The following is a 24,277-nucleotide window of genomic DNA, read 5'->3' on the forward strand; positions in this document are numbered from 1 at the left end:
CTGTCTGTGACTATAGTTTAGGAAGCATTGCTACCCTCACAGGTTCAACATGCATATTATTCTCTCGCTGTTCGCTGTGAAGAGATGTTTCCTCTCTGCCTGGAATCACTGGCCCGCATGGCTGAGGTGGTGGATGACGAGGTTGAGCGCTGCACTGAACGTATTGCTCCCCCAGCCACGTCCCCAACCCACTGCTCTCTGAACAAGACCTTTTCCATTAACAAACACGTCTCCAAAACATTTACTGACAGCATCTATTTCCAGCGTTTACTCGTGAAATTGCGACTTACTCTTGCTGTAAGGTTAAAATCAAGTACAGTAACCAACAAAAGCTTGAATAGAAAAAAAAAATCTTTGTTCTTTTAATTATATTTCTACTGGAAATCGGTGAAGACGGTTTGTGCAGTGGCGGTTGGTGGTTAGAGGAGAGGCGTTTGCATATGAAATATAAGCCCTACCTAATTAGAGGTAATACCATACTGTGGTATGTGGTGGTGGAGGTGTTTTTAGCTTGGATCATTATAAGGCATTCAAAGGAGGGATTGTCCCAAACCACTCAGACCATCTGTTCAAGGATAGAACAGAGTTTGCCATTATATAGCTTAATAATTCAGGCTCAGTGATTGTTTTGTATACTGACCTAATGGCTTTGTTCTTGGGAGGTGCTCCGAAGACGTGCTTTAGTGCCCTTGCTGGTCTGTGCTGTCGGTCTAAAACTTCAGAGCTGTCTTATCTGTCACTCTAATCTATTTATGTTAGTTTCCCCTCAGTGTTGGCACGCCTCTCTGTGTGGCATAGTGATTAGTGTAGCTGCAGGATGTAGGGCAGCCATATGAATACATTTCCTCTCAGACTCATTTGGACTACCAGTTGAAGTTATCTGATGGATGGGCTCGACAAGCTGATAGGCAGATTGCAGAGGAAGAGTGGAGATATTTGATTGCAGAATATCAGTGGAAGTGCTACATGATTGAGTATCCAGATATTAAAATCTCAAGCATCTTTAAGCAGTCGGCAAAAATCAGTGTTTCTTTTTTCCTCTCCCTGTAAATCTTTCTTTTAACTGCACACTTTCGATTGATAAAATGTCACGTAACTCATTCTCCTCTCCTGCTAGAGCTTTTTTCTTTTTCATAAAGACAAATGTTTGGAGACGCATACGTGATAATAATATTCTCTAGAACAAAGCAGCCTTCAATGTGTCCCCGGTGTGTATTCATACCTCTCCTGACCCCAGCTTTACCTTAGGGTAAATTTCCATTTGAGCAGCATAATAAAACAAAAAATTGAATTGTAAGTGCCTCCGCAGAGGTGAAAGATATGAGAAACTGTTTTAACACTCACTAATTCACACTATCAAAACAAAATGAATAAATAAATAAATAAAGGTACAGATTTAGATGGAAGCCAAATTAAGAGCTGCATTCATGATGGAGCTCTTTGCCACAAGAACCCTCACATTCTTCTGCTTCTGTTCTCAAACACATGGAGAGAAGTCCTCTACTGGCTGGCTTACAATTACATTGCTGAGGAGTACCTTGTTTAGAAGCAAGGGAAAGGAATGATAATGGACAGCCTTGGCATGTCTAGGAGATGTATCAAAACATGATGCCTTGTCAGGCGGTCGGAGCTCATAAGATGGCAGGCAGCTCCGCTCCAGTTACACAAACATGGCAAACCCAGAGGTACTGTGTCCTGAAGTAGCTTGTATTAAGCTGCAAAATGAAACCCTCCTCACAAACCTTGTAGATAATAGATGTCTTGGATTGTGAAGCGGCCCCCTCTGGGCCATTTGGAGCCTTCATGGAGAGCCCACGAACAGAGAGAGTAGAGGGGGATTTAGCCTTCTTTCGGTGATGGAGCAGAGGCTTAGATGCTGTGAAGCATACAGGATGTTCCTTTTGTCTGTAGCTTGGACTGATCAACAGAGAAAATGTTTGATTACTTTGTATTGGAAAAAGAAACTATTGATTACGGTACTATTGTTAGCCCAGTAAGATTTTTGCAAATTGGACTGATTTATCTGGTCAGATTTTGAGAATTCGTCAGTGCGTCTTTCCTTGACAGTCTGTTGTTGCAAACCCTCTGTGTTTGGGCTTTTTTTTTTGTTTCTTTCCCTCAACCATGGCTTTTACCTACCAAACTAACCCCGGATGTCAGCTAAAAATAGAACGTTTGTGAACATAGCTTTAGCAGAGTGAAAAAAGATGTGGTTATCATCAGTGAATTGAAAAACAAGTGGAGTAGACAAGTGTCTTTGCCCTGCCAACGTGAACTAAAACGGAGAGGGCCCCGGAGAATAAAGCAAGCCGTGATTGCACCAGGTAAGACAAAGCAGGCAGGGTGCAGAGACCACAGAGAATCCCATATGAAGTGGCCTACCCCTTCCCTCCAGCTGAGCCTTTCATTCTGCTGTTGTTTCCAGGGAGCTTGCATGGCAGTTTAGATTAGATCGTACTCGGTAATGGATTGGATCTGACGAAAACCTTGTGCAGCTCAGCAACACCGCGGCAAGGATCCCTGCACTACAGAGGATCTAGCTGGTTTATTCAGATCAGTTTGAGTTGCCCTCATTGTTAATAACCCTGTGTATACGCATTGTTCTCTTCTAATCTGTATTCATGCGAGTATTTCATTCAATCCCACTGTAAAGCCGGCCCTAAATCCTTGCCAATCACATTTTGCTACTTCATAATTCTCCAACTGAATATGCCATGAATGACTTTTCAGGCTCTCTCCATAATCTGAGTGCATTGCTGGGTTGGCCATATTGTTGTTACAAACTATTTGCATGAAAATGTAGTAATTTATATTTCATTTACATGCTTAGTTGACTCTTCTTTTGTAATATTTGTAATGATTTAGCAAAATTTGACCTGATAGAATGTAAAGTGGACAGTTTTATCACTTTGTGTTGTTATTCAGGCAAAGCAGAATATTTTTTTCTTAGTCGGCTGTTGATCAAAACCAGAGAAGAGCATGGATTTTGTTAAATGTGAGAGTGACTGAGGAATGAATAAAACATGCATTTTAAAAAGCTGTTTAGGAAGACAGAGAACGAGGAGGGGGGGGGAGCAGTGTTTAGTAACAGAAGCCTGCTGTGTGGACATTGTGGAACTTGATGTGTTAATCAAGCCACAAACTGTGGCTTTTTTCCGGCCAGAGGTCTCATTTTAACAGGCACGCAAAAGACAAATGTATTTGAGTGGGGCCCTGCTGGCTGCTAGCCCTCGACTCCATTGCAGTAATGTAAATGGTGGATTAGGTGCCGTTTACTGGGACCCTCTCACCCCCTCTCCAGCCACTTCCCCCTTCTTTGCTTTTTCCATTAAGACAGCTGGTATCTTTCAGGCCACGTTTACACGTAGCCGGGTATTTACAAAAACGGATATTTTCCCCTCTACGTTTTCAAAAAAATCCTCGTTTACACGGACCCGCATGAAAACGCTCTTAACGTCATGCCAGCCAATCAGAATCCTGGAAAAACATCAACAAATGACACGTGTGTAACTTCCAGTTAAGGCTGATTTATGGTTCCGCGTTACATTAACGCAGAGCCTACGGCGTAGGGTACGCGGCGACGCGCACGTACCTTACGCCGTCGATTTAACGCGGAACCATAAATCAGGCTTCATGCTGCTGGCTGACGCGCTCACAGGCTTGAATGAGCAGGAGGCTGGACGGGGGGGGGGGGGGGAGTTACTTTTAAGTGTGACTTTAGAATATAAAACAGGTAAAATACAAGAAAATATTGACTGTTACAAACTAATTGTAAACACAGGTCGCACACATGACGCTGGTGAGTTTCTGGTGCATAATGTGACGTTCTGAAGCTTAAATCTCCGTTTTCCTCCGTTTTCCTCCGTTTAGACGCAAACGGGAAAACGGAGTTTTTGAAAATCTCCACTTTGGCCGGAGTTTTCAGAAATGATCGTTTTTGGTGACTTTGACTGCCGTTTCCGTGTAAACGAACGGCCAAAACGCATGAAAACGCCTCCGTTTTTGTAAATACCCGGCTACGTGTAAACGGGGCCTCAGAGGGTCCTGGCCCAGTGATTGATGTGTAATAGCTTCAAGCCTCACCTGCCCCCTCATCGCGCCGTTCATAGGCCAAGCCGCCAGTGCTGCTTCCCACTAATCACTTTATTTTTCAGGTGGTGGGTGAAGGGCCATCTCCCTTTCTTTTTCCAATGTATCTTACTTTCTTTATCTCATCCTCTCAGCCACCACGGCTTGATGAATTTTTATTGCTACATGGTTAGCACTTTAAATTGACTCACTGCTTTTTCTTCTTCTTTTTTTTTTAACTCCTCCAGTTTGTTTAACTTCAATTACCAGGATCAAAGCTACAGTACACATACAAGTGATCGTATCACTTTTGGAACAAACTAGGATATGAATGAGTGCCCGTCTGTGTAATGAATTATCTTTCTGCTCCTTTTAAGGATAATAAATACAATTATTTGAGCTTCTACTATGTAATTGGAGATGCAGAATTTGAAATGAGGCAGTTGCATAAAGTGTATCCAGATGCTAACTAATAGCACCTAGATTCTAAAGATCCTTAGTGCCCCAAACATCAAAGTAGACTGGGTCAGGCCTCCATTTGCAACAGTTTAAAACCCTAGTTGGTTTCATGCGAAGTGTCTTATGTTACTGATTGGAAGAAAGAACAGGTACTTGTACACAGATTCCTGCAGACTCAACTCTCCTATCAAATAGTATTCAGTTCACTAATACTCATTAATATCTAAAGGGAAATTAAATCTTGCAGTAACTGTCAGTTACTTTCAGGATCTAAGTTTGATCAAAGAGTTTTTGTAGATGTGTGGACAGTTATATGTTAACATATCAAGCTATGTTGAGAGTTTGAGTGCCATTTACAATTTGTCACGCCTGTGTCCTCTGTATTGCACGCACACGCGCACACACCCACCCACAAACTCTCTCTCTCACTTATGTTTTTACCGATATTTGACCCTACTGTGCTGTGATTGACTTTCACTGACATTTCTGTGAAACCATCTCAGCTATAAAACTCACACTTGTGGCAGTCAGAGGCAGGAAAGAGACGGGACTTTAATGACTGTGCTAAAGAAGAAGTCATTACCGTAGATAAATATGAGTCAGGATTCAGAGGTTTATGATAAGGCATTGGACACGTTTTATACAACCTTCAAATGAGCTTTTATGATCGATCGCTATGAACATTTTATGTCATAAATTCAGTATAATTTCAAACTAAGACTTGTGTTTTATTCAGACTTCAAAGGTTCAACAGCTCCAGTAGCCGATCACGTAATGTCCTTTGTGGAAATAATTGCAATTTTTTTTTCATTATATTTCACGTCAAGATCATGTATATTAGTACGGAAGTCTGTTTGTGAAACAAAGAGGTATTAAATATTTTAGTCTGTAAACAATATGCTGGGCCAGTGTTGTGTTTTTTTTCCTCCCTTTACACGTACCATTAGCCGCCAGGTCTGAAAGTTAATTTAGGATACTGAGCCCTGGAGGGGCTTCGCTGTTTGTCTTTTCACACCTTCTTAGGTATGTATTGGTGTTAGGTGTGTGTCCTTGCACAAATGTACCCGTTAGAACGCTCCAAAGCCCTTTCATCTTCTGTGTTCACTAATGTGTTCTTGTGTGTATATGCTGGCAGCCCAGTGGTCGCCGTGGTAACTCATCATTAGGTGATTAATGGGGCTGTGACGAGGCTGCAGTTTAATCAGGCCCAGTGTTTGTGTTGAAGCTGATGACAAGAGCAGCTGCCCTGTCAGTTGGTGTCTGCTCACGAGATGACGGCACCCGCTGCTGAGGAGTGCCGTTGTCAAACGCGCTTCATTTTGTGCGAGTGCTGGTTCCAGCCAAAAGATTTTTTTTATTTAATTTTTTTTCCCCCCACCTTCCACTTTGTCTTTGTTCTTCATTTTGCTTTCTTTCCGGCTCTTTGAATAAACACTTGTTTACGTGCAGGTATGGTGTTCAGTTTTCACCGGGTAGTTTTTATTAATTTCTTTTTTTTTTTCTTTTTAAAAACCATACCCAATCTCTTTCACTGCCTCGTTTTTCACTCTCCCTCCACCACGCTGCTATTACAACCAGGGTGCAGCAGGTGCTGATTGCCTCGTCTGATCCTTCTGGGAGCTATAATAACTATTTCTATTTAATTTGCCGCCATGGGGGTGGAAGGGGCAAACATTGGCAGTAAATGAGTATCCTCCTTTTGTAGACGCTGTGTGTAGTAGGGCAGTGTGGTGCAGACAGTGTGCAACGTCACCCCTGCCCAGTTCTCCCTTCATGGACGATTTTATCATGGCACGGGAAAGTGGTGATCTGGGTGCAGACAGTTGTAAGTGGCACTGGACTAGGCATGGCAAGACTGACTGCCTCAGTCCTCTCCCCTCCTTTATCCAGCGGATTGCTATACTTTTCCCTCCAGATCTGTCACTTCACATTATCGCTGTGGTGACTGTCAGCCAGTGCAGAGGGTTGTGGTGGGGTGGAGTCCAGTAAACCAGAGTGTGTACACACACGCTCAGGGATGAGCAGAATTGAGCCTGGTGTCATTCCAAATGGTCTGCAGAGAAGCTATCCTGTTAACTTTGTCATTGGGCTTTAAGCGACATACTGTATCTCCCGCGGCCTTACAAACGAGACTACATCTGTTGTGTTGGAAAAAGAAACCTCAACATATTATCTGAAGAATTCCATTAGCTGCAAGCCTTTAATACATAGCTACCTTATTCACTCAGACTTCTGTTTTGCTTATGGCCTTACTTGTAACATTCTTCTTTTCTTTTTCTGTTTTACTCTTTAACAACTCAGCTTTAGCATCTCTGGAAAATGAAAATATGTTACCGCAGGAAGCTGTAGAAAGTTTGTTCTTTGAAAAAGCTGCTCAGTTCTCTCTAGAGCATACATGGTTGTGGAGGGGATTGCCAACAATTACTGTAATGTTGAGAATAGTCTGCACAGCTGCTCATCTTCAAGAGCTTTTCATGCATTTCTCACCCACAAAGGATTTCCTCCAGTACAAAAACAAGCTCTTTTTTTTTTACTTTGAAAATGCAGCTTCAAATATCAAGACAGTTTTATTAACTTATGCTATCTGCCCTTCTTTTATCCACAGCTTTTCTGAAACACTGGGGTTGTTGGTGTGGCCAAATTTTCCCTGGATTTGACTGGTAAATTCAGAAGACTGAAGCCCAGGCTCACAGTCTACCTTTCACGGAGGCCCAGCCGTGAGAGGACTGAGGAAGGAACGTGGCGGATCATGACGGCCGACAAAGAGAAGGAAAGGGAGAAAGAGCGGGACAGAGATAGGGACCGGGACAAAAGAGAGGCCGGTAAGTCTCGTCGCCAGGACGGAGACAGGGGCGACCGCGAAAGTGAGAGCTCCAGGCCCCGGCGCAGCTGTACGCTGGAGGGTGGGGCCAAAAACTATGCAGAGAGCGAGCACAGCGAAGACGAGGACAACGACAATGGCAGCACTGGCGGAGGCAGCGGCACGGCCGAGGAAGCCGGTAAAAAGGGCAAAAAGAAAATGCCCAAGAAGAAGTCGCGCTACGAACGCACGGAGAATGGAGAGATCACATCCTTCATTACTGAAGATGATGTCGTATACCGACCTGGAGGTGAGTCCTTGTCCTGATTGGCCTGATGACCAACTGCCACATATGCATGTGGGTCTCACCTTATAAATCACACATTGTTCACTAGGGATGGGCGGTATGGACTAAAAAATGTATCACGATAATTTCCGGCATTTATCCCGATAACGATTAAAAAATACCAATCTTTATCTTATCTTATCTTTCTTTCTTTCTTTCTTTCTTTCTTTCTTTCTTTCTTTCTTTCTTTCTTTCTTTCTTTCTTTCTTTCTTTCTTTCTTTCTTTCTTTCTTTCTTTCTTTCTTTCTTTCTTTCTTTCTTTCTTTCTTTCTTTCTTTCTTTCTTTCTTTCTTTCTTTCTTTCTTTCTTTCAGGCTCATTTCCTTCCTTCCTTCTTTCCTCCTGCTCTCTCCTTCCCTCTTCCCTTCCTCTTTTCTCCCTTCCTTCCTCCTTTCCTTGTTTTCTCCCTTCTCGCCTTTTCTTCCTTCCTTCCTTCCTTCTTTTTTCCCTTCCTTCCTTCCTTCCTTCCTCCTGCTCTCTCCTTCCTTCTTTTCTTCCTCCTTCCTTCCTTCCTTCCTTCCTTCCTTCCTTCCTTCCTTCCTTCCTTCCTTCCTTCCTTCCTTCCTTCCTTCCTTCCTTCCTTCCTCCTGGTCTCTCCTTCCTTCTTTTCTTCCTCTTTTCTTCCTTCCTTCCTTCCTTCCTTCCTTCCTTCCTTCCTTCCTTCCTTCCTCCTGCTCTCTCCTTCCTTCTTTTCTCCCTTCCTTCCTTCCTTCCTTCCTTCCTTCCTTCCTTCCTTCCTTCCTTCCTTCCTTCCTTCCTTCCCGTACGTTGTGGATTTAACGCAGAACCATAAATCATTTTTACACAAAAACTTTATCAAAGGGAATTTATCGTTTTTACCGCGAGATGACAAATTCTTATCGTGAGGAATTTTTTGGACGGTATATCGTGAACGGTAAAATATCGGCCATTCCTATTGTTCACAATGCTCTTCCTGTTCGTCATGTTACGTCAAGGGATGGAGGGACAGCTTAATTGATCAATAATTGATTGTTTTAAAGAACCCGTCATAACTGTTGCAATGAGCTGCTGAGAGATTGCCGATTCTCCAAAGTATCTCTAACAGCAGAAACAACCCCCCAGGCTAGAGGCTGATGCATCATGCAATCAATTCCATGACCCACTCAGAGCTTTGTCTTGAGCTAAGTCAATAAAACAAAGTGGTGCTTCAGTAAATGATGTGATCGTGACGACAGCCACGATAATGATTTCATCATCCCAACACAAGCCCGACCCGCCGAACGCATGCCGTCTCCTCTGGGGCCAAAAGGTACTCCAGTTTCCTGGAGAGATTTTTGAGCTGCAGTACAATGTCTTGATTGAGTCAGATGGCCGAGGGTGAAAAGAGAAGCAAGCTTTTCCACAGCTGTGAACATGGGCTCACTTTCACAAACAGTTTATAAAGTGATCATATTGCAGGTGAGAATGTCAACGCTTACTAAGAGAAAGAAGCCAGGCTTGCTGATACACTCCCTCCTGCCGCTTGGTATTATCAGCCTTGCACGTAAATCATTTTCATCTCTGGTCTTTTCATCTATCTCGGAGCTAGCGAAAGATCAAGTAGTGGAGGCTGAGCTCTTATGACTTGAGTACTTAATTGGAGGCAGTAGGAATTTACAGCTAGTGTGTTGGATGATCTTCTTTTTTTAATTACTTTTATGTTACACACATTTGCACAAATACTCTGCAGTCCTTTTTTTTTCTTTCATTGCAGAGTAGTGTCTGGAAGCAAACTACCAAGATAGAAAGGGATTATGTTTCACTGTTGCACAGGCTGTAGAAGACCACAGTCTCTAATTACCATAGCTTTTGTGACAAATAGATTATTATTTCTGACTTCTCAAACAGTAGAAGTCAAACATAAAGTGCTGCTGTTATTTATAGTTCCATGTGGCATACTTTGGTTGTTAAACTACTCTGTAAATGTCTTTTGAGGCTTTGCTCCTGCAGCCCTAGGAAGAGTACTGGTCAACAATTAGCATTTCCAACCAGGTGTCAGCTTTTCATCACTACCCCTTGAAGTTTGCCTAAGAGTCTTTTGACGCAGCGTTGAACGGTGTAATCTGTCCTGTCGAAGACAGACTGGATCTGGATGGAGAGAGGTTTTTTCTTCTTCCTTGGTTGAAAATGGGAGTAGTCAATTACATCAGTGAAGCATTCAAGAGGCATAATGTCTAAACAAAGTCAGCAGTCTCAGTGGATTAGCCCTACCCAATATTTACGTTTCCACATTAGCGGGAACAGCGCAGCCAATGTCTGGTAGGTGGGGAGTATTTGTTTTTTCTCTTCTTTCTTTCATTTAATTTGACAGGTTTAGAGGAGCTTGAATGTCACAACCCACTCTTACCATGAGGACTCGAGCTGTTAGATCGGTTTAGATTAGGAATGAGCTGCAGCTCAGCGGTGACAACCTCAGCACCCCTACACTCATTTGTAATTTACCTCCCGGTGTCAACATGGAAGATCCTTCACCTCAACAACTGACTTCCTGCTGTCGCCTCTCCTTACTGTTCAAGTGACAAGCTGTGTGTGTGTGTGTGTGTGTGTGCGTGTGTGTGTGTGCGCGCGCTTGTGTGTGCGTTTGTTTTCCTCCTCCTGCTTGGTCATTGGAAGCAGCCTTCTTGAAATCAGATTTGATGCGTGCAGCTTAGGCGCGGGCATAAAGCCTCCAATGGATTATGCTTTACTAAATGTTAAATCCCTTTATAGCCGTCTAGTGACACACAATATGTAAAACTGACCACCCTCAGAGAGGGATTTGCACCACTCTAGACTAGGCAAAGCAGGACTGTGATGGAGAGTAGTGCAGTAACTAGAATAGATTATGAGTTAGTTGCTGTCTAATGACTTGCATCTCATAAAACTATAAAAACCTACCCGTCTGTCTGGGCATATAGGAAATAATAGGTAATCTAGTACTGAAACCCTCCTAGTCTCCAGCCACCCCCCACTCTTTTTTTCTTATCTTTTATGTTCCTTGAAGATGGGTTCAGGTGGCTTAGCATACATTGATTGAATCCAGATGGCTGGAAAGAGAAGTGCGAGTGTCCAGAAGGTGGCTCTGCAGCAAACATAAGCCTTCCTTTTATGTAAAATGCATGGAGGTGTGTATTTGTGATGGAGGCATGGGCACTGTGTCCCAGGCCGTTGTATGTTGGACTGTTTTGGGGGGGGGGGGGGGGGGGTAAACAGCCCAATGTAGGCCAAGTACAAATGTCAGATTGATCTATACCCTGTGGCTGAGCTTTCACCACTTCGGCAAGCTCTCCAAACCTGTTCTTTACACACATCCACTTCTCCATCTATAAATCATATCTTTACACATTACACATACAGCCAGGGGGACTGAAAGGATCACTCAAGAAGCTTGGAGACGCAAATAATATGATCAGTAATCATACTGATAAATCATGTTTATGCACAGCACAACTACTTTGTTATATATATATATATATACAGAGGTGGACAGAGTACTCGAACCCAGTACTTGAGTAAGAGTACAAATACTACTGGTCAAAATTTACTCCGTTACAAGTAAAAGTAGCTCAGTCAAAATATTACTCGAGTAAGAGTAGAAAAGTACTTGCTTTTAAAGGTACTTAAGTATCCAAAAGTAAAGGCTTTTAAATTTACTTTAAAAGTAAGAGTAAGAGTAAATTTCTTATTTTCCACATCAGTAAATTACTATATTTTTTCTAAAATAATTTAAGGATCTTTTAACTCTTGTTTCTGAGAATTAACTCTTTGAAACCAGCTGCACTGATGTGCTGCTTTTAGAACCACAATGTTATATAAAACCTGAAGAAGAAAAAAGAGCAGACCTGAAAGTAACGAGTACTTTTCAGCCTTCCTAGAAATCTACTCGAGTAAAAGTAAAAATATTTGTCTTGGAAATGTATTCAAGTAAGAGTAATAAGTACCAAAGAAATCTAATACTCAAGTAAAGTACAATATATATATATATATATATATATATATATATATATATATATATATACACACACATGAACTCACTTAAACATATACAAGGTGGACTTTTAATATACACGATTCAATCTTGTTAGCGCACTCCAGGACACACACGCGTCTAACCCCTGTGCTCATCCTCTCTCTCCACTGCACCAGGACTGTGCTTGTTGCTGGTGGCAGGCTGCCATGGCATGCCTCCTCCCTTCCCAACTGACTGACTGGCAAACTGACAAATTTAAAATGGACACACACACACACACACACACACACACACACACACACACACACACACACACACACACACACACACACACACACACACACACACACACACACACACACACACACACACACACACACACACACACACACACACACACACACACACACACACACACGTATACATATACACACAGAAGTTTTCCTCCTACCCTTCCACCTCAGTGTATATTACACAACATGGCTGCCACATCAGCTCACAATGTTTCCCTGCTCTCTCCTGCGCTCACCAAAGAAACGATCCTGGGCGAGACAGAGGAAAACACCTTGTTTGTATGAGTGTTGAGGGAGTTGTTGATTTGGACAGCTGGCGCTCCTTGTTGCAGCCACCACACACACTCCTGGAGGGGGTTTGTGTGTGTCATGTGCTTACACAGGGAGCTGCACAGCAAGAGTATGAAACACACTCACAAAAACACACAGCATGAACAACAGTCCTCCTTTCTTTAACTTTGCACATTTTTGCCCATTGCACAAATATTGCACAAATATTTCATGTTCACATAAGTCGGTTTGAAAAGCGTGTGCTCTTAGTGTAGATCCGTCTTTGGTAATTATGGTGTGTGTAAACGTCATCACGCATCAAATAGGTTTAACAGAGCGTGATAAGACCAATTCTAAGTCCCTTCAGTGCTTAAGGGTTAGCACTACAATTTAAGTATGAATGCACTTCTTTCTTTTTTTTTTAAACAGGCAAGTGTTAATGCTTAACTGGCTTGCTGACTGCTACTTTGCTACTCTTATGCAGTGGACTTGTAAATGCTGTTGGATTAATTTAGCATGAAATGACCTGAGCTTTGCTCTGTCTGATTTAGAGAGGAAATGTTTGTCGTCAAAAATCGGCAGCACCTATTATAAGTCAGTACAGTGTGGTTCAGGATATTTTGGATCGGTTATTTGGAGCCAGGACAGCTGACACGGCACACAGACCTGGCATATCCCAGGTGCTATAAAGGCTAGCTGTCGATCAGATTGCAGCCTCTGGTCAGGATAAGCATAAGGGACGAGCCCTGCAGGTAATTTCTTATTGAAACATGGCACTTTAAATGTGGAGCTTGTCAAATGAACAGATCTATTTTTAAAAGGCCCTGCCTGTTCTGCTATCCTCTCTCCACGCTGGAGACTTTGGGAAAAGGGCTTTTTAGTGAAATCCAACCACCTGCCGACTGCTAAATGAGAAAGCGTGGGCTAGCCGAGAGGGAAAGGAGAGGAGTGGGAGGGGGTGTTGTCAAAGAGCCTCTGTTCTCCCCAAGGAGCATAGTCAGCTGTAGGCCAACCCCATTGTAGAGACCTGATAGTAGCGCTTAATAGGTATTTCCAAACACTTTTCCAGGGGCAAGAAGATAGACTTGCGGGTTATTGAGGCAGGAAAGCTGATAAAGAATCAAGATTATTTGCAACATCATGCAATGACACCTTGGAACGTCACACTTCTAGGACTGACCCAGCAAGAAGTAGTACAACTCAGCCTTTGCCGTCAGCTGCTCTCGCTCGCAGAGTTGCAGGAGTCTGTTGGCGACACAAATCGTTGTCTTTTTCCTCAAGCGCTCCGTCTTTACTGGCTCTCAAGTTCGTTCACACCCCTGCGCTTCCATTATTGCATTCCTTGTGCTATTTAATTTTAGTAGACTAGAGGGAGGGGTCACTTTTCAGGAGCTGCAGACTCCACTGCTGTGTGGTGATGTATTTGCGCTCTGTCAGTTTTTAGCTCAGCACCACGTTAAACAATGCAAGAGCATCCTACCACATGGTTTATAGTCACCACTGGCAAGCATGACTTAAACAAACAGCCCTTTGCATGTAATGAGCATATCTTGGATACTAAAATTACACACACACGCCCTCACCCCCACCCCACTGTTTACAAGACACTGGCATATATGACCGTGTACACATTGTGACTCACTCATTGTTGTTGGCTCGTGACAGAAAGCCAAGCTGATATTATCTGAGTACTCCGTCCCCCTCTCCTCTGCTGGAATGCTGCAGCAAATTAACATCTTATTTGCTTGATACAGAGAAAGAAACACATGGCTTTTTTTTTTTTTTTTTTTGCTGAGGGTAGGTGTGTTTTACATTAGACATGCTTGGCAGAGAATGGCAGGCTGAACAAAGACCTGCAGCTGGACAAAAAATGATTATTTGTGTGTATGTCATGAGGTTATAACAATGAATATGCAGCAGCTTGAACTGAGCGGTGAAGGGGTAATTGGAGAGACGATGTCCATCAGGATCAGGTTTCAGTGGAGTGTTCAGTTCTGAGGAACTGTACTGAGTAGCTTCAGTTATCTCCGTTTGTCAAAGTTTTGAGCGCTTGCCCTTTTGTGCGGCGTGACAGTCAGTAGCAGTTTGGAGGAGATATTAAACTTAGTGCTGCTGAAGGAATGAGAGCACTTGTCTGCTTGGGTCCTGCTATGGTCTCTTCTTCCTCCGGTGAAGGCAAAGTCAATGCAGCCAGTGTACACTTCAATCTTACAAAATCCTGCCCATCCCCCATATAGACCCCCATCACAGTTAAACCCTTCTCGTCCCTCCCCTTTCCACCTCTTCACTTGAGCGAGGAGACCCACTTCCAAATGCACAAAATGGCAGGAATGTTTAACAAGCCAGGCAGATTCGGAGAGACTGGGTTGCCCATTTCAAACCCCTCTCCCGTCTCCCCCAGTACTCCACGCAACATCCCCGAGCTCGCAGCCTCTTTTTTTTTTTCTTACGCTTTAACTTGGATGTAACTTTGACATTCATAGTTTGCTTTATATTCACTCTCAGAAAAAATGCCCCGGAGGTAATAGACTTTTAGAGCACAAAATTAATTCAAAATGTTCTCCTGACAGTCAAAGAATAGAGCTGCATGCTGTCTGTGAATGATTAAACTGGGTTCTTGTCTCCAACAAACCCCGGCCACCAGCTATCTTTTTCACTCTCGCCGCCTGTTCTTTATGCCTGTTGATGTACTCATGGGTGTAGACACGGAGATCTGTCCTCTCTAAATGAATTTTCCGCCAAGGTGAGGGGACACTAAACCCTAATTCCCGCGATTTGACTCCTCTGAAACATGTCATCTCAGTCAGATTAGTCTCTTTTGTTCTCTGCCCTCCCCCCACTCCCTTCGCCTTGCTTCCTCCTCCTCCCTTCTCTGTCTCTCAACACACACACACACACACACACACACAGTGTTTCTCACAGATCACACAATAGCACTGATGGATATTTTCATTCATGTTATCTTGTAAATGACTTCCAGGGATGGTGTCGAGAAGGAGGGAGGAAAAGGAGGGAGAGGGGTGGAAGCGGGAAGAGAGCAGGAGCGAGGGAGATATAATGCGTCACTCAGACCCAGCATGGGCGATAAACCCCACCCCCCTTCTTTTCGAACAGCTCATTCAGCCCACAGCAGATAACAAGCCCACACTGGGGTTACATACACACACACACACACATATACGCGTACACACACCGTAAGAGAGAGCAAAAAAAAAAACAACAAAAAAAAACCCCTCCAAAACAAAGCCAGTGATGTCAGAGTAGCATTTGTACGCATCAGCCCCTCTACAAATGGTATCTTCTGTGTCAGAGCCATTTAATATCTTTGCCAACCCTCTTTTCCTCTGCGAGCGGTAAGATGAACCACAGCCAGATCAATAACTGTTGACACAAACAAATAAATAACAGATGATGGCAGTGTCACTCACTGAAAAAAGGTAGCTGCAGATCTTTTGTTAGGGAGATTGTAGCTCAGCGCTTCATCGCACAGCAACTCATTGAAATGAGCTCCAGCAGTTTGTGATATCAGCGTAAACCTTACGTATGATGGTGTTTTTTTCTTGTTCAGAAGTTTAGAAAGCTGCCAGGTATTGTCTGTTTCATGAATGTGCTTATAGTGACAGTAGTGCAAGACTCCATTGTACCAAATGGTGTGTGTGTGTGTGTGTGTGTGTGTGTGTGTGTGTGTGTGTGTGTGTGTGTGTGTGTGTGTGTGTGTGTGTGTGTGTGTGTGTGTGTGTGTGTGTGTGTGTGTGTGTGTGTGTGTGTGTGTGTGTGTGTGTGTGTGTGTGTGTGTGTGTGTGTGTGTGTGTGTGTGTGTGTGTGTGTGTGTGTGTGTGTGTGTGTGTGTGTGTGTGTGTGTGTGTGTGTTAAAATAAATTAAGTCAGGGTACTTTAATTGTATTTGTTTATTGAACAAATATGGATATTGCGTTTAGTCACGTTCTTATTTTTGTGTTTTCAGCCGAAATGGAGTGCAGGTGACTCGTGATTTCCAAAGTCTCTTTCTCTCACAAGTCTAATAACACCTGGCTGTGTCTGAAAAGTGCTGTGCATGGCTTAGCAGTAACCATTAGCTGCCCCCCTCTCCCCTCCCCTCGCCTCCTCCTCCTTTTCTTCTCGACAGAAGTGGCTGTGTGTTTTTGTCCTCTGCAGCGTGAATGTTTTTGTTAAGGAGATGAGAGTTCACGACCTAGCCATACCACCAGTCACATTCAATTTAACAACACAGCCAGCCACAGCCACCTCTTCACACACAATGTTACAAGGCCGCCGCCGACATCATTAAGCACCATTTTAAAAATGAATGAGAGACAAAGGGTGGATTATTCTTTTGTTTCACCCAAGCTAATCCAAAGCTCATTAGACATATGTGATATACTGGTGAGACATATCCCTCCGATATTCTCATATGAATATATTCCATGTGACTGAAATCACGCCTCCAAGTAAAATCAACAAATTACTGTTGTCATTACTGTGATGCAGTTTTGTATCAGGTTTTTGACACAGCCAGGTCCATTTGAATCCCAAACCAGTTTTTTTTTTTTTTACTGATCGACAACCTCGTCCTTTGCCAGCTGGTAAGGTCCTTGAGCTTGAAAAAGATTGGGCTTTCCCTGTGCAGGTGGAAATCTTGCAGAAAACAGCTGGTGTTTATTTCTCCAGAATTTCCCAGTTTGGGATCAGAAGTTGATGCATCTGTCTATATCCGGCTCTGGTTATGAAAACTGGTTTTAGAGCTTCATCAAATCTTTCCTCATCTAAACTAAGAAAACCTGTTCAAATCCACCCAGTCCAAATTAGAAAACAGTAAAACCAGGGCTTCAGTATGAATATGAAATCATAGTCATGGTGAAAAGCCAAATGGGGATTTTTTACTCTAATTTATTTAATTTGATGCTTTAAAACTTACTCTTTATTTATAAACCATTTTGTAAACAGTTTTTGTTAATAAATTAGGGGCCAGTTGCAGCTGCTTTTCTAAATTCATAGAGGACATTTAAATGCTTAGTAATTTATTTATGTCTATCTGTTGTTTAGAAACCCTTTTCACAATGTATACTGTTCTGAATGGTGATGTTGGAAGACCAAGCTGTAGGATTACCTGTAGGGGACTGCAGTAGGAACTGTGTGCTTAACGTTTCATTAAAATCACATAGGTTTTAAGCTCAGGGTGAAATAAACAGGTTCTTAGCGCACTGTTGTTGGTCACACAAGGACATGGGATTTAACCTTTTTTTGTTTGGTAACCCAGAAAAGGCTAGGCTTTTAGCTGTGGGGGATCAGTGTTAAACACTGTACCATCTCTCTGTTTTATTACTTTGCGGGCATGTAGAAAAGAAACGTATCAGAGATGAAAAACATACATTGTTTGACATAATGCTTTAAAACAGATTCCTACATGCAAGTCAAGTCAATTTTTTTTTTAATTCCATAATGACAGAAAAGGCCTCTCTCCTCACCCCACCCACCACCCCTGGCAGTTTTGGTCCTCCAACGTGGACTCAATGGTTACAGCCATGAGGCGATGACTCGGGGTTGGAATGAGGTTAAAGTCAGTATTGCTCACTGGTGTATAAATGGAGTGGAACAATAACATAATTCCCCTTGGGCGTAATGTTTGCTTTGGAAAGGCAACCTTGTAGCGCTCCAAAAGTCTTTAATCCTATTACTCGCATTCCAATTGAATTTGACTCAAGGAGAAAAAGTGTCTTTTCAGCTGAGGTAACAGCACACAAATAATATATTACTGAGATTGGCTGCTTAAAAACATGAAGGCTTTGATAAGTGTGGAAATCATCTTTAAAACCCTTTTTTTTTGCCTTCTTACTTGCAGATTGTGTGTACATTGAGAGTCGGCGGCCAAATACTCCTTACTTCATTTGTAGCATTCAAGATTTCAAACTGGTGAGTACATTTTCAATTTAATACCTGTCCTTTCTGTTTAACCCCCCCCCCCACCATCCAGACTTCAATGTTTGAAGGTGCACCTTTTTTCCAATTCAGATGTATATGCAATGATGGTGTTGAACAAAATGTTAGGTACATAATTCACTTTGGATGGATGATGATGTAAGATGGCTGTTGCTGCTGAAGGGAAAGTGGAACCAACAGTGGATGCAGGCAGCATCCATGGTAGTTGGTGCTTGTTCTGAAACTCCATTTTGAGCCAACATTGATCTGCGTCCACACTAGCACCGTACTGTGTAACATCTGGATGTCAGATGTAATCATAACAAAGTTTAATTAATGTTTCAAAATGAAAACGCACATACAGATTTGCAGTCACAGAGAAACTTGACAGGTTGTGAATCAGCAGGCCACCAGATCTGGTACCTTTTTAAGCTAATCTATTCTAGTAAACATTAAGTGCAACACTTACCTGCATTTTCTTTATTTAGGAAATATAAAAATGCATAAAACCAGTGTAAATACTGTTCTAGTCTTGTTTTTCGTGCCTCTTAGACTGTCACTGGGGCCTAGTACTCTTGGTGTTCATGGAGGCTGATGAGAACAGTATAATGCTTCTTCATCTAACTATACAATCTCAGCATAAGACGTTTGTCGTGGTTTAACATGCCTATATTGAACAGAAGATGCCAACGGGTGGAGCTCTTTACAGCAAACGCCGTCCTTCTCTGTTAGCATTGAAATCCAGCTGCTGCACAGATGTTCTCGACTGTGCCGCTCTCTCACCTCCGTGTCTGAACAGATTTTATATTTAGTTAGAGACAAGAGCGGCTTGCTCCACCTTTCAGCCATTTTTGGGCAATTTTACCAATAATGCATTGTTAAGTAAAGCACGATGGCAGCTGACGAGTGAAATAATTTTTTCTAGTATTATAAAACCATCTTGAGTGTCTTAAATATCAAATTCAAGAGGGTAATATAATTGTTAACCTAATCATAATTATCATAATTACTTTGTATTCTGAGCTTTGTTGTATGGACAAAATTTGAAAAAAAATCCCTCTGAGAATCTTCAATAATGTCCAGTCCACTGTGTTTAGTTTAATATTCTTTTTAATGAAAATATAGCTCTTTGCAGATGTACCTAATTGATTAAATGGAGGATACCTTCCACAGTTTGCGATTGATTTTTTTTTTTTAAACAACCTAATGCGTCCAAATTACCTCTTTCTCTGAATAAAGAAAGAAATTAGTTTTTAATTTGCCTCAGAGAAATGCTGATTCTTCAGGCTCGGTCGGTTTAGTGAGGTGGTTCTTGTTTTCTCAGCAAACTGACATCTACTTTGTAGCACAGACTCATGCACCCGCGCACAACTGATTTTTATCACACTGTGTTCTCTGTTTTCTAAAAGGGAAGTTGCACTGGAGTTCACCCACAACAGACTTGTCTTTGTTCTTGCAGATGAAAGAGAATGCAGCATTATGGTTAGAGTGATGCAGTTAGCTTTGCTACATTGTAATTGACTGATTCACCATTCATGAATCATGAATATCTCATGGCCAGATGCAGGTCATGCAGAATATCTTTAAGTAATAATACAGGTTGAGCTGGCGTAGCTTCTTCCTTTTTTCTGTCTTTGGTTTCTCTTACACGTTGTTCCATGTTTCTGTCTGTGTCATTGCACTCAGATAAGTGTTGATTCTTGGCGGAGGAAAATTTGCTGGTCAAAGTTGACAAAATGCATATTATTGAAGCTTGAAAATGATTATGCAACTGAGTGTGATTGTTTTTAATTGGTGTTCTGTTTCTTTTCCAACTGCCGTGAATAAAAAGTAGAACACATTTTTGTGTTTGTGGTAGTGGGACCACCATTTATTGGCTAAAATGCAATTGATGGACTCATGTTGCCAAATGAAGTCAAAACCTCTTGGTGCAAGTATTATCTGCCGTGTGTGTGTGTGTGTGTCAGTGCTTTTGGGAATAAAGGGCAGTTGCGTGCCGACGAGGTTTTAAGGTGAGCTGTAGACCTTGCAGCCAAGCCCCACGGCAGCGGGGCTTTAATCGGATTGCAGAGTGCTGAGGATGGCAGGAACCCCTTCTCCTGCATGTACACTCTCTTGCATAAAAACTTATGCACCTGCACCTTGATTAAGAGGGCCCGAAGTGGTCAGGGGCAGACAAAGGTAATTGTCCAGGGAGAAAGATAGAAAACTGGCTGCATTAGCTGACCTGTCCTCCAAGCTCTCTACGCGTATTTCTCTGTTGCTCCCTCCCCCAATCCATCTGTAATTAATGAACAGCCATCTGCAAGCTTGTATGTGTTTGAGCAAGCTGTACTCTTGTCTTCCTATGTTAAAATAACAAGCCTGCTGGCTCTCTAAACAAATTTTCACCAAGCTCACTTTGTCACGGGGCCGACAAAAGCCTGCTGCTCTACCGAGTGCATTGAAAGCTGCGATATCTGTTTAGTAACCTGACACAATGTTCTTTTCAAGATGATTTGGGTTGTAATTGCGCATTTTGGTATAATCTACTCCATCACTCCGCATTCAAAACTGGGACACAGTCATATGCCTTAAGGAGAAATAAAAAAAAATGTTTATCCACTGATTGGAGTGTTTTGTGGAGCATAATGGCCGGCGTCATCTCATGTCTTCCTCTTGTCTTGATGTATTAAAACACGGTGACTACAGGCAACTTGAGATTCATGTAAGAAAAGCACACATTATTCTCTTTATTCCTCATCCCTCCCTGCCTCTATATCCATCCCCCACTTCTTTTTGCCTCACAAATTATCGATCAACCCCCCTCTTTTTGGTGGAACAGAGCTTTGGAGGCACAGCAGAGGGGGAGGAAATTTTATTGGTCCTGAACCAAACAACCTCATCAATATTGCCCCTCTCACACCCTTCTCTATTTTCTTGTCTATCTACGCCAGTCTTTAGGCTAGAACAGTCTCACTTGTGTACTTTATCTAATGACCTGTGAATCCAATTAGTGGCGTGTAGAAAACCTGAACGCAGCCATCAATCTCTAGTGCGTGCAAAAGAAAAAGGGATTGAAACTTGCCCCCCACTCCCTCATCGTTTCTTTCTGTGTCTTTTCTCCATTGGGATATTTCTCAGCCCTGTCACGCTGTATGTATTTGTTTTCCTGTACACAATTGCACATTGAGCAGTCTTTCAGCAATGAGACATGCAAAACATAAAAAGGGGTCTACAAAAATCAATTCTGCAGCATGATTGGGGTCATTCTTGACTAGGAAGACAATCATTTTCCCTAGTTTGTTTACACAACAGTGGCAGCTGTGGTGCCCACTTCAGCCTCTGTGACATATTGATTTAGCCTTTATAGATCTCAGCCTCCTGTCTTCCTCCTAACATGTCTGCCCAGATACAAGGAGGACCGCTGGGAGTCCAATGTAAATGTTATAAACAGAATTAGTAGTGGACATGGCATTTTGACAAAATGCTGACACTAATTCTGTTCCCCTGGTTGGTTATCTTTAAAGTAATAGGGGAAAATATTTAATCACATATTTGAAGTGTCAATGGAATAATTACCTCCAAAAAACAATATATATATATATATATATATATATATATATATATATATATATATATATTTATATATATATATATTTTTTTTTAGGTTAATTGAATTAAGGGGATTAATAAAATGTATATTGATGTGACTAATACTAAGGTGTTTATTCATGAAGGGTTATACAGCGAGTCTGCCAGCTACAGACATGTATGTTTACTGACAAGATACACGCATATGCTGTGTTTGTGTATCACGTAAATATTCTGCTTGTGCAACTTCTAACTCGATTATCCAGTTTGATGCAAATTAATGTGGTTCAACACAGCACATCCACACACGGATACACGAGTGGCTCGCTTATTGTCGGGAATGCAGAATCTTCAGACAGTTAAACAGTCTAAAGCCGAGCAGTCTTCAGCCAGATCAACCCACTAACCATGATTTCACAAATCCATCTTGGCTTTTCTTACTTCACTTGTCCTTTCTCTTCATTTTTCATCACTCTGTCCACTTCCCCATTTCATCTGCTGCCACTCGCCTCTCTCTGTCCTCCCATCCCATATTTGAGTCATTGTGTCCATGTCCTCAACGCTCATTGACCCTCCTACCTCCTCCTCTGCTTGTATCTAACCCCATTGGCTGTTATTGGCCAAGTCAGCTCTACCCCCCCAATTCCATTTCTCTTTTCTTCCTCCCAGCATCCTTGTCTCTATCCCTCTTTCGTTAATGGAGTGATTGCAGCATTTTTCCCTCTGGGAAAAAGGGATTGAGGACCCCAATACACCAGAGCACACCCGCACATATTCTGTGTCCCACTGTTAGCCTTACACCTTCACAGAAAGAGACACGCACACGCACACATGCACGCACACACACACACACACACACATATGCACAAACACACAAAGCCCTTAAATCCTCCTGCTAACAGACATTTAATTAGAAGCCTCGTACAATGCAATTATCTTTCCCGGACTCTCATATGTTGTAGGCCTGATCACTTTAAACACACGAAGGATATTAACCTGCAAACATGATGTGTACATGCTGAATTCACACACACATATACATATATATATATATATATATATATATATATATATATATATATATATATATATATATATATATATATATATATGTATGTGTGTGTGTATGTGTAGTAGGTATACCAGCTGTATCTAATAAAGTAGCTGGTGAGTGCCTTTCCTCCATGGTGTTATGTTACCATACCGAAGCACTCAAGATTAGTAAATCGTCTAACAATTGTGCTTTTGCAGAGGTGGCCACACTTGCTGCTGATTAAGTGCATTTGATTATCAGGACCTCTGTGCTATTTACTCTTTTAATTTCTGTGGAAGCAATAAGCATGTACTTAATTTTTCAATCACTCTTTTTGCATTTTGACTTGTTTTTGTATTAAATAAAAAAGGACACATTATGAAGTACCATACAGTCGTTCATCTGTCTTGATATTTAACACATTTTATTACTCTATGAGGACCAAAATCTTTATTTTTTTTAAATGCTCTCATACATGAAACATATTTGAATAGGTTTATTTTCTTTTTCACCTGACTGCAGTCATTGTCTGGTTCACATAATAAAATATGTGTTTGAGTTAGACTAAACTAACGGCATAGTAGACATGAAAACAACAAAAGCAAACCTGCAGTAAATGCGTGCACACACACACACACACACACACACACACACACACACACACACACACACACACACACACACACAAAGAGAAAATGTTAATTATGTCTCTCACAACGAAGGATTTGAACTGGAACTTCCACTGCCTTGCAACTTACCATCTATTCAAAGCCCATAATTAAAAATGCTTGATAAAGATGCAAATATATGTGCATAAATACGCATGCTTAACATGAGCAGCTATTAGGTTTTATGTGGACCCCAACTTATAGCCCTAATGGAATCCAAAATGCGGTGAATTGGCTTAACAATGATGAGCTCCACAAGCTAATTAGCTTGGGGCCATCACATATTAAGATTGACGCCAAAATATCACGGATTGTACATGTGGCATGGATAATTTGTTATAGAGCCATCCCTCTGATCCGTCTGCAGATTTCGCCTTTTATTTACAGTGTCAGGTCTGCGATGCATGCGGCTGTAAGTCAGTGGAAGTGACAACAGCGGAGTGCAATGCCCAGCCCAGATTGCGGCTCTCACTGAGATGATGGTAGGAAGTTGACTAGACAACCCTCTCTTGTTTCTTGTATGTGCCCAGAGTCCTGAGTTTCCTCTTTTTATCTTCCCAATTCTCCCCTTGTGACCACCCTCCACCCCAGCCCCATTGAACATTTGAAATGCAATTATGGATCAGTGAGCACCGCCATCAGTCGCACTTCTTGTTAATATTTATCGAGTAGAGCAGCAGCCGCTGCCATCTCCTGAGAGAGGGGCGCTACAGTCATTAGGAGCAATTTTGTGTGCGTGTGTGTGTGTGTGTGTGTGTGTGTGTGTGAGAGTGTGTGTGTACTTAGCTCTTCCCCTCATTCCACAGTCCACTCAGCCGCTGTAAGCGAGTTGGTACATTTCACAGGCATGAACATGTGGAGGTACAGGCTTTCACAGTTCTTTGTGGGGCTGTCTTAAGTGTC

General features: G+C 42.2%; 1 protein-coding gene across 3 annotated transcripts in view; it reads left to right on the forward strand.

Annotated features, from left to right (window-relative positions):
- rerea (arginine-glutamic acid dipeptide (RE) repeats a) overlaps nt 1-24,277 on the forward strand; it is a 130,703-nt gene that overhangs the window by 44,920 nt on the left and 61,506 nt on the right. For all 3 annotated transcript variants that reach the window (XM_061736331.1, XM_061736332.1, XM_061736329.1), the window contains exons 2-3: nt 7,133-7,637; nt 18,024-18,094. In XM_061736331.1, the coding sequence (XP_061592315.1) occupies nt 7,277-7,637; nt 18,024-18,094 (432 nt within the window). In that variant the 5' untranslated portion in view covers nt 7,133-7,276. The remainder of the gene's footprint in view (nt 1-7,132; nt 7,638-18,023; nt 18,095-24,277) is intronic.

Source organism: Cololabis saira, chromosome 12 (assembly GCF_033807715.1).
Source record: "Cololabis saira isolate AMF1-May2022 chromosome 12, fColSai1.1, whole genome shotgun sequence".
Taxonomy (NCBI): Eukaryota; Metazoa; Chordata; class Actinopteri; order Beloniformes; family Belonidae; genus Cololabis; species Cololabis saira.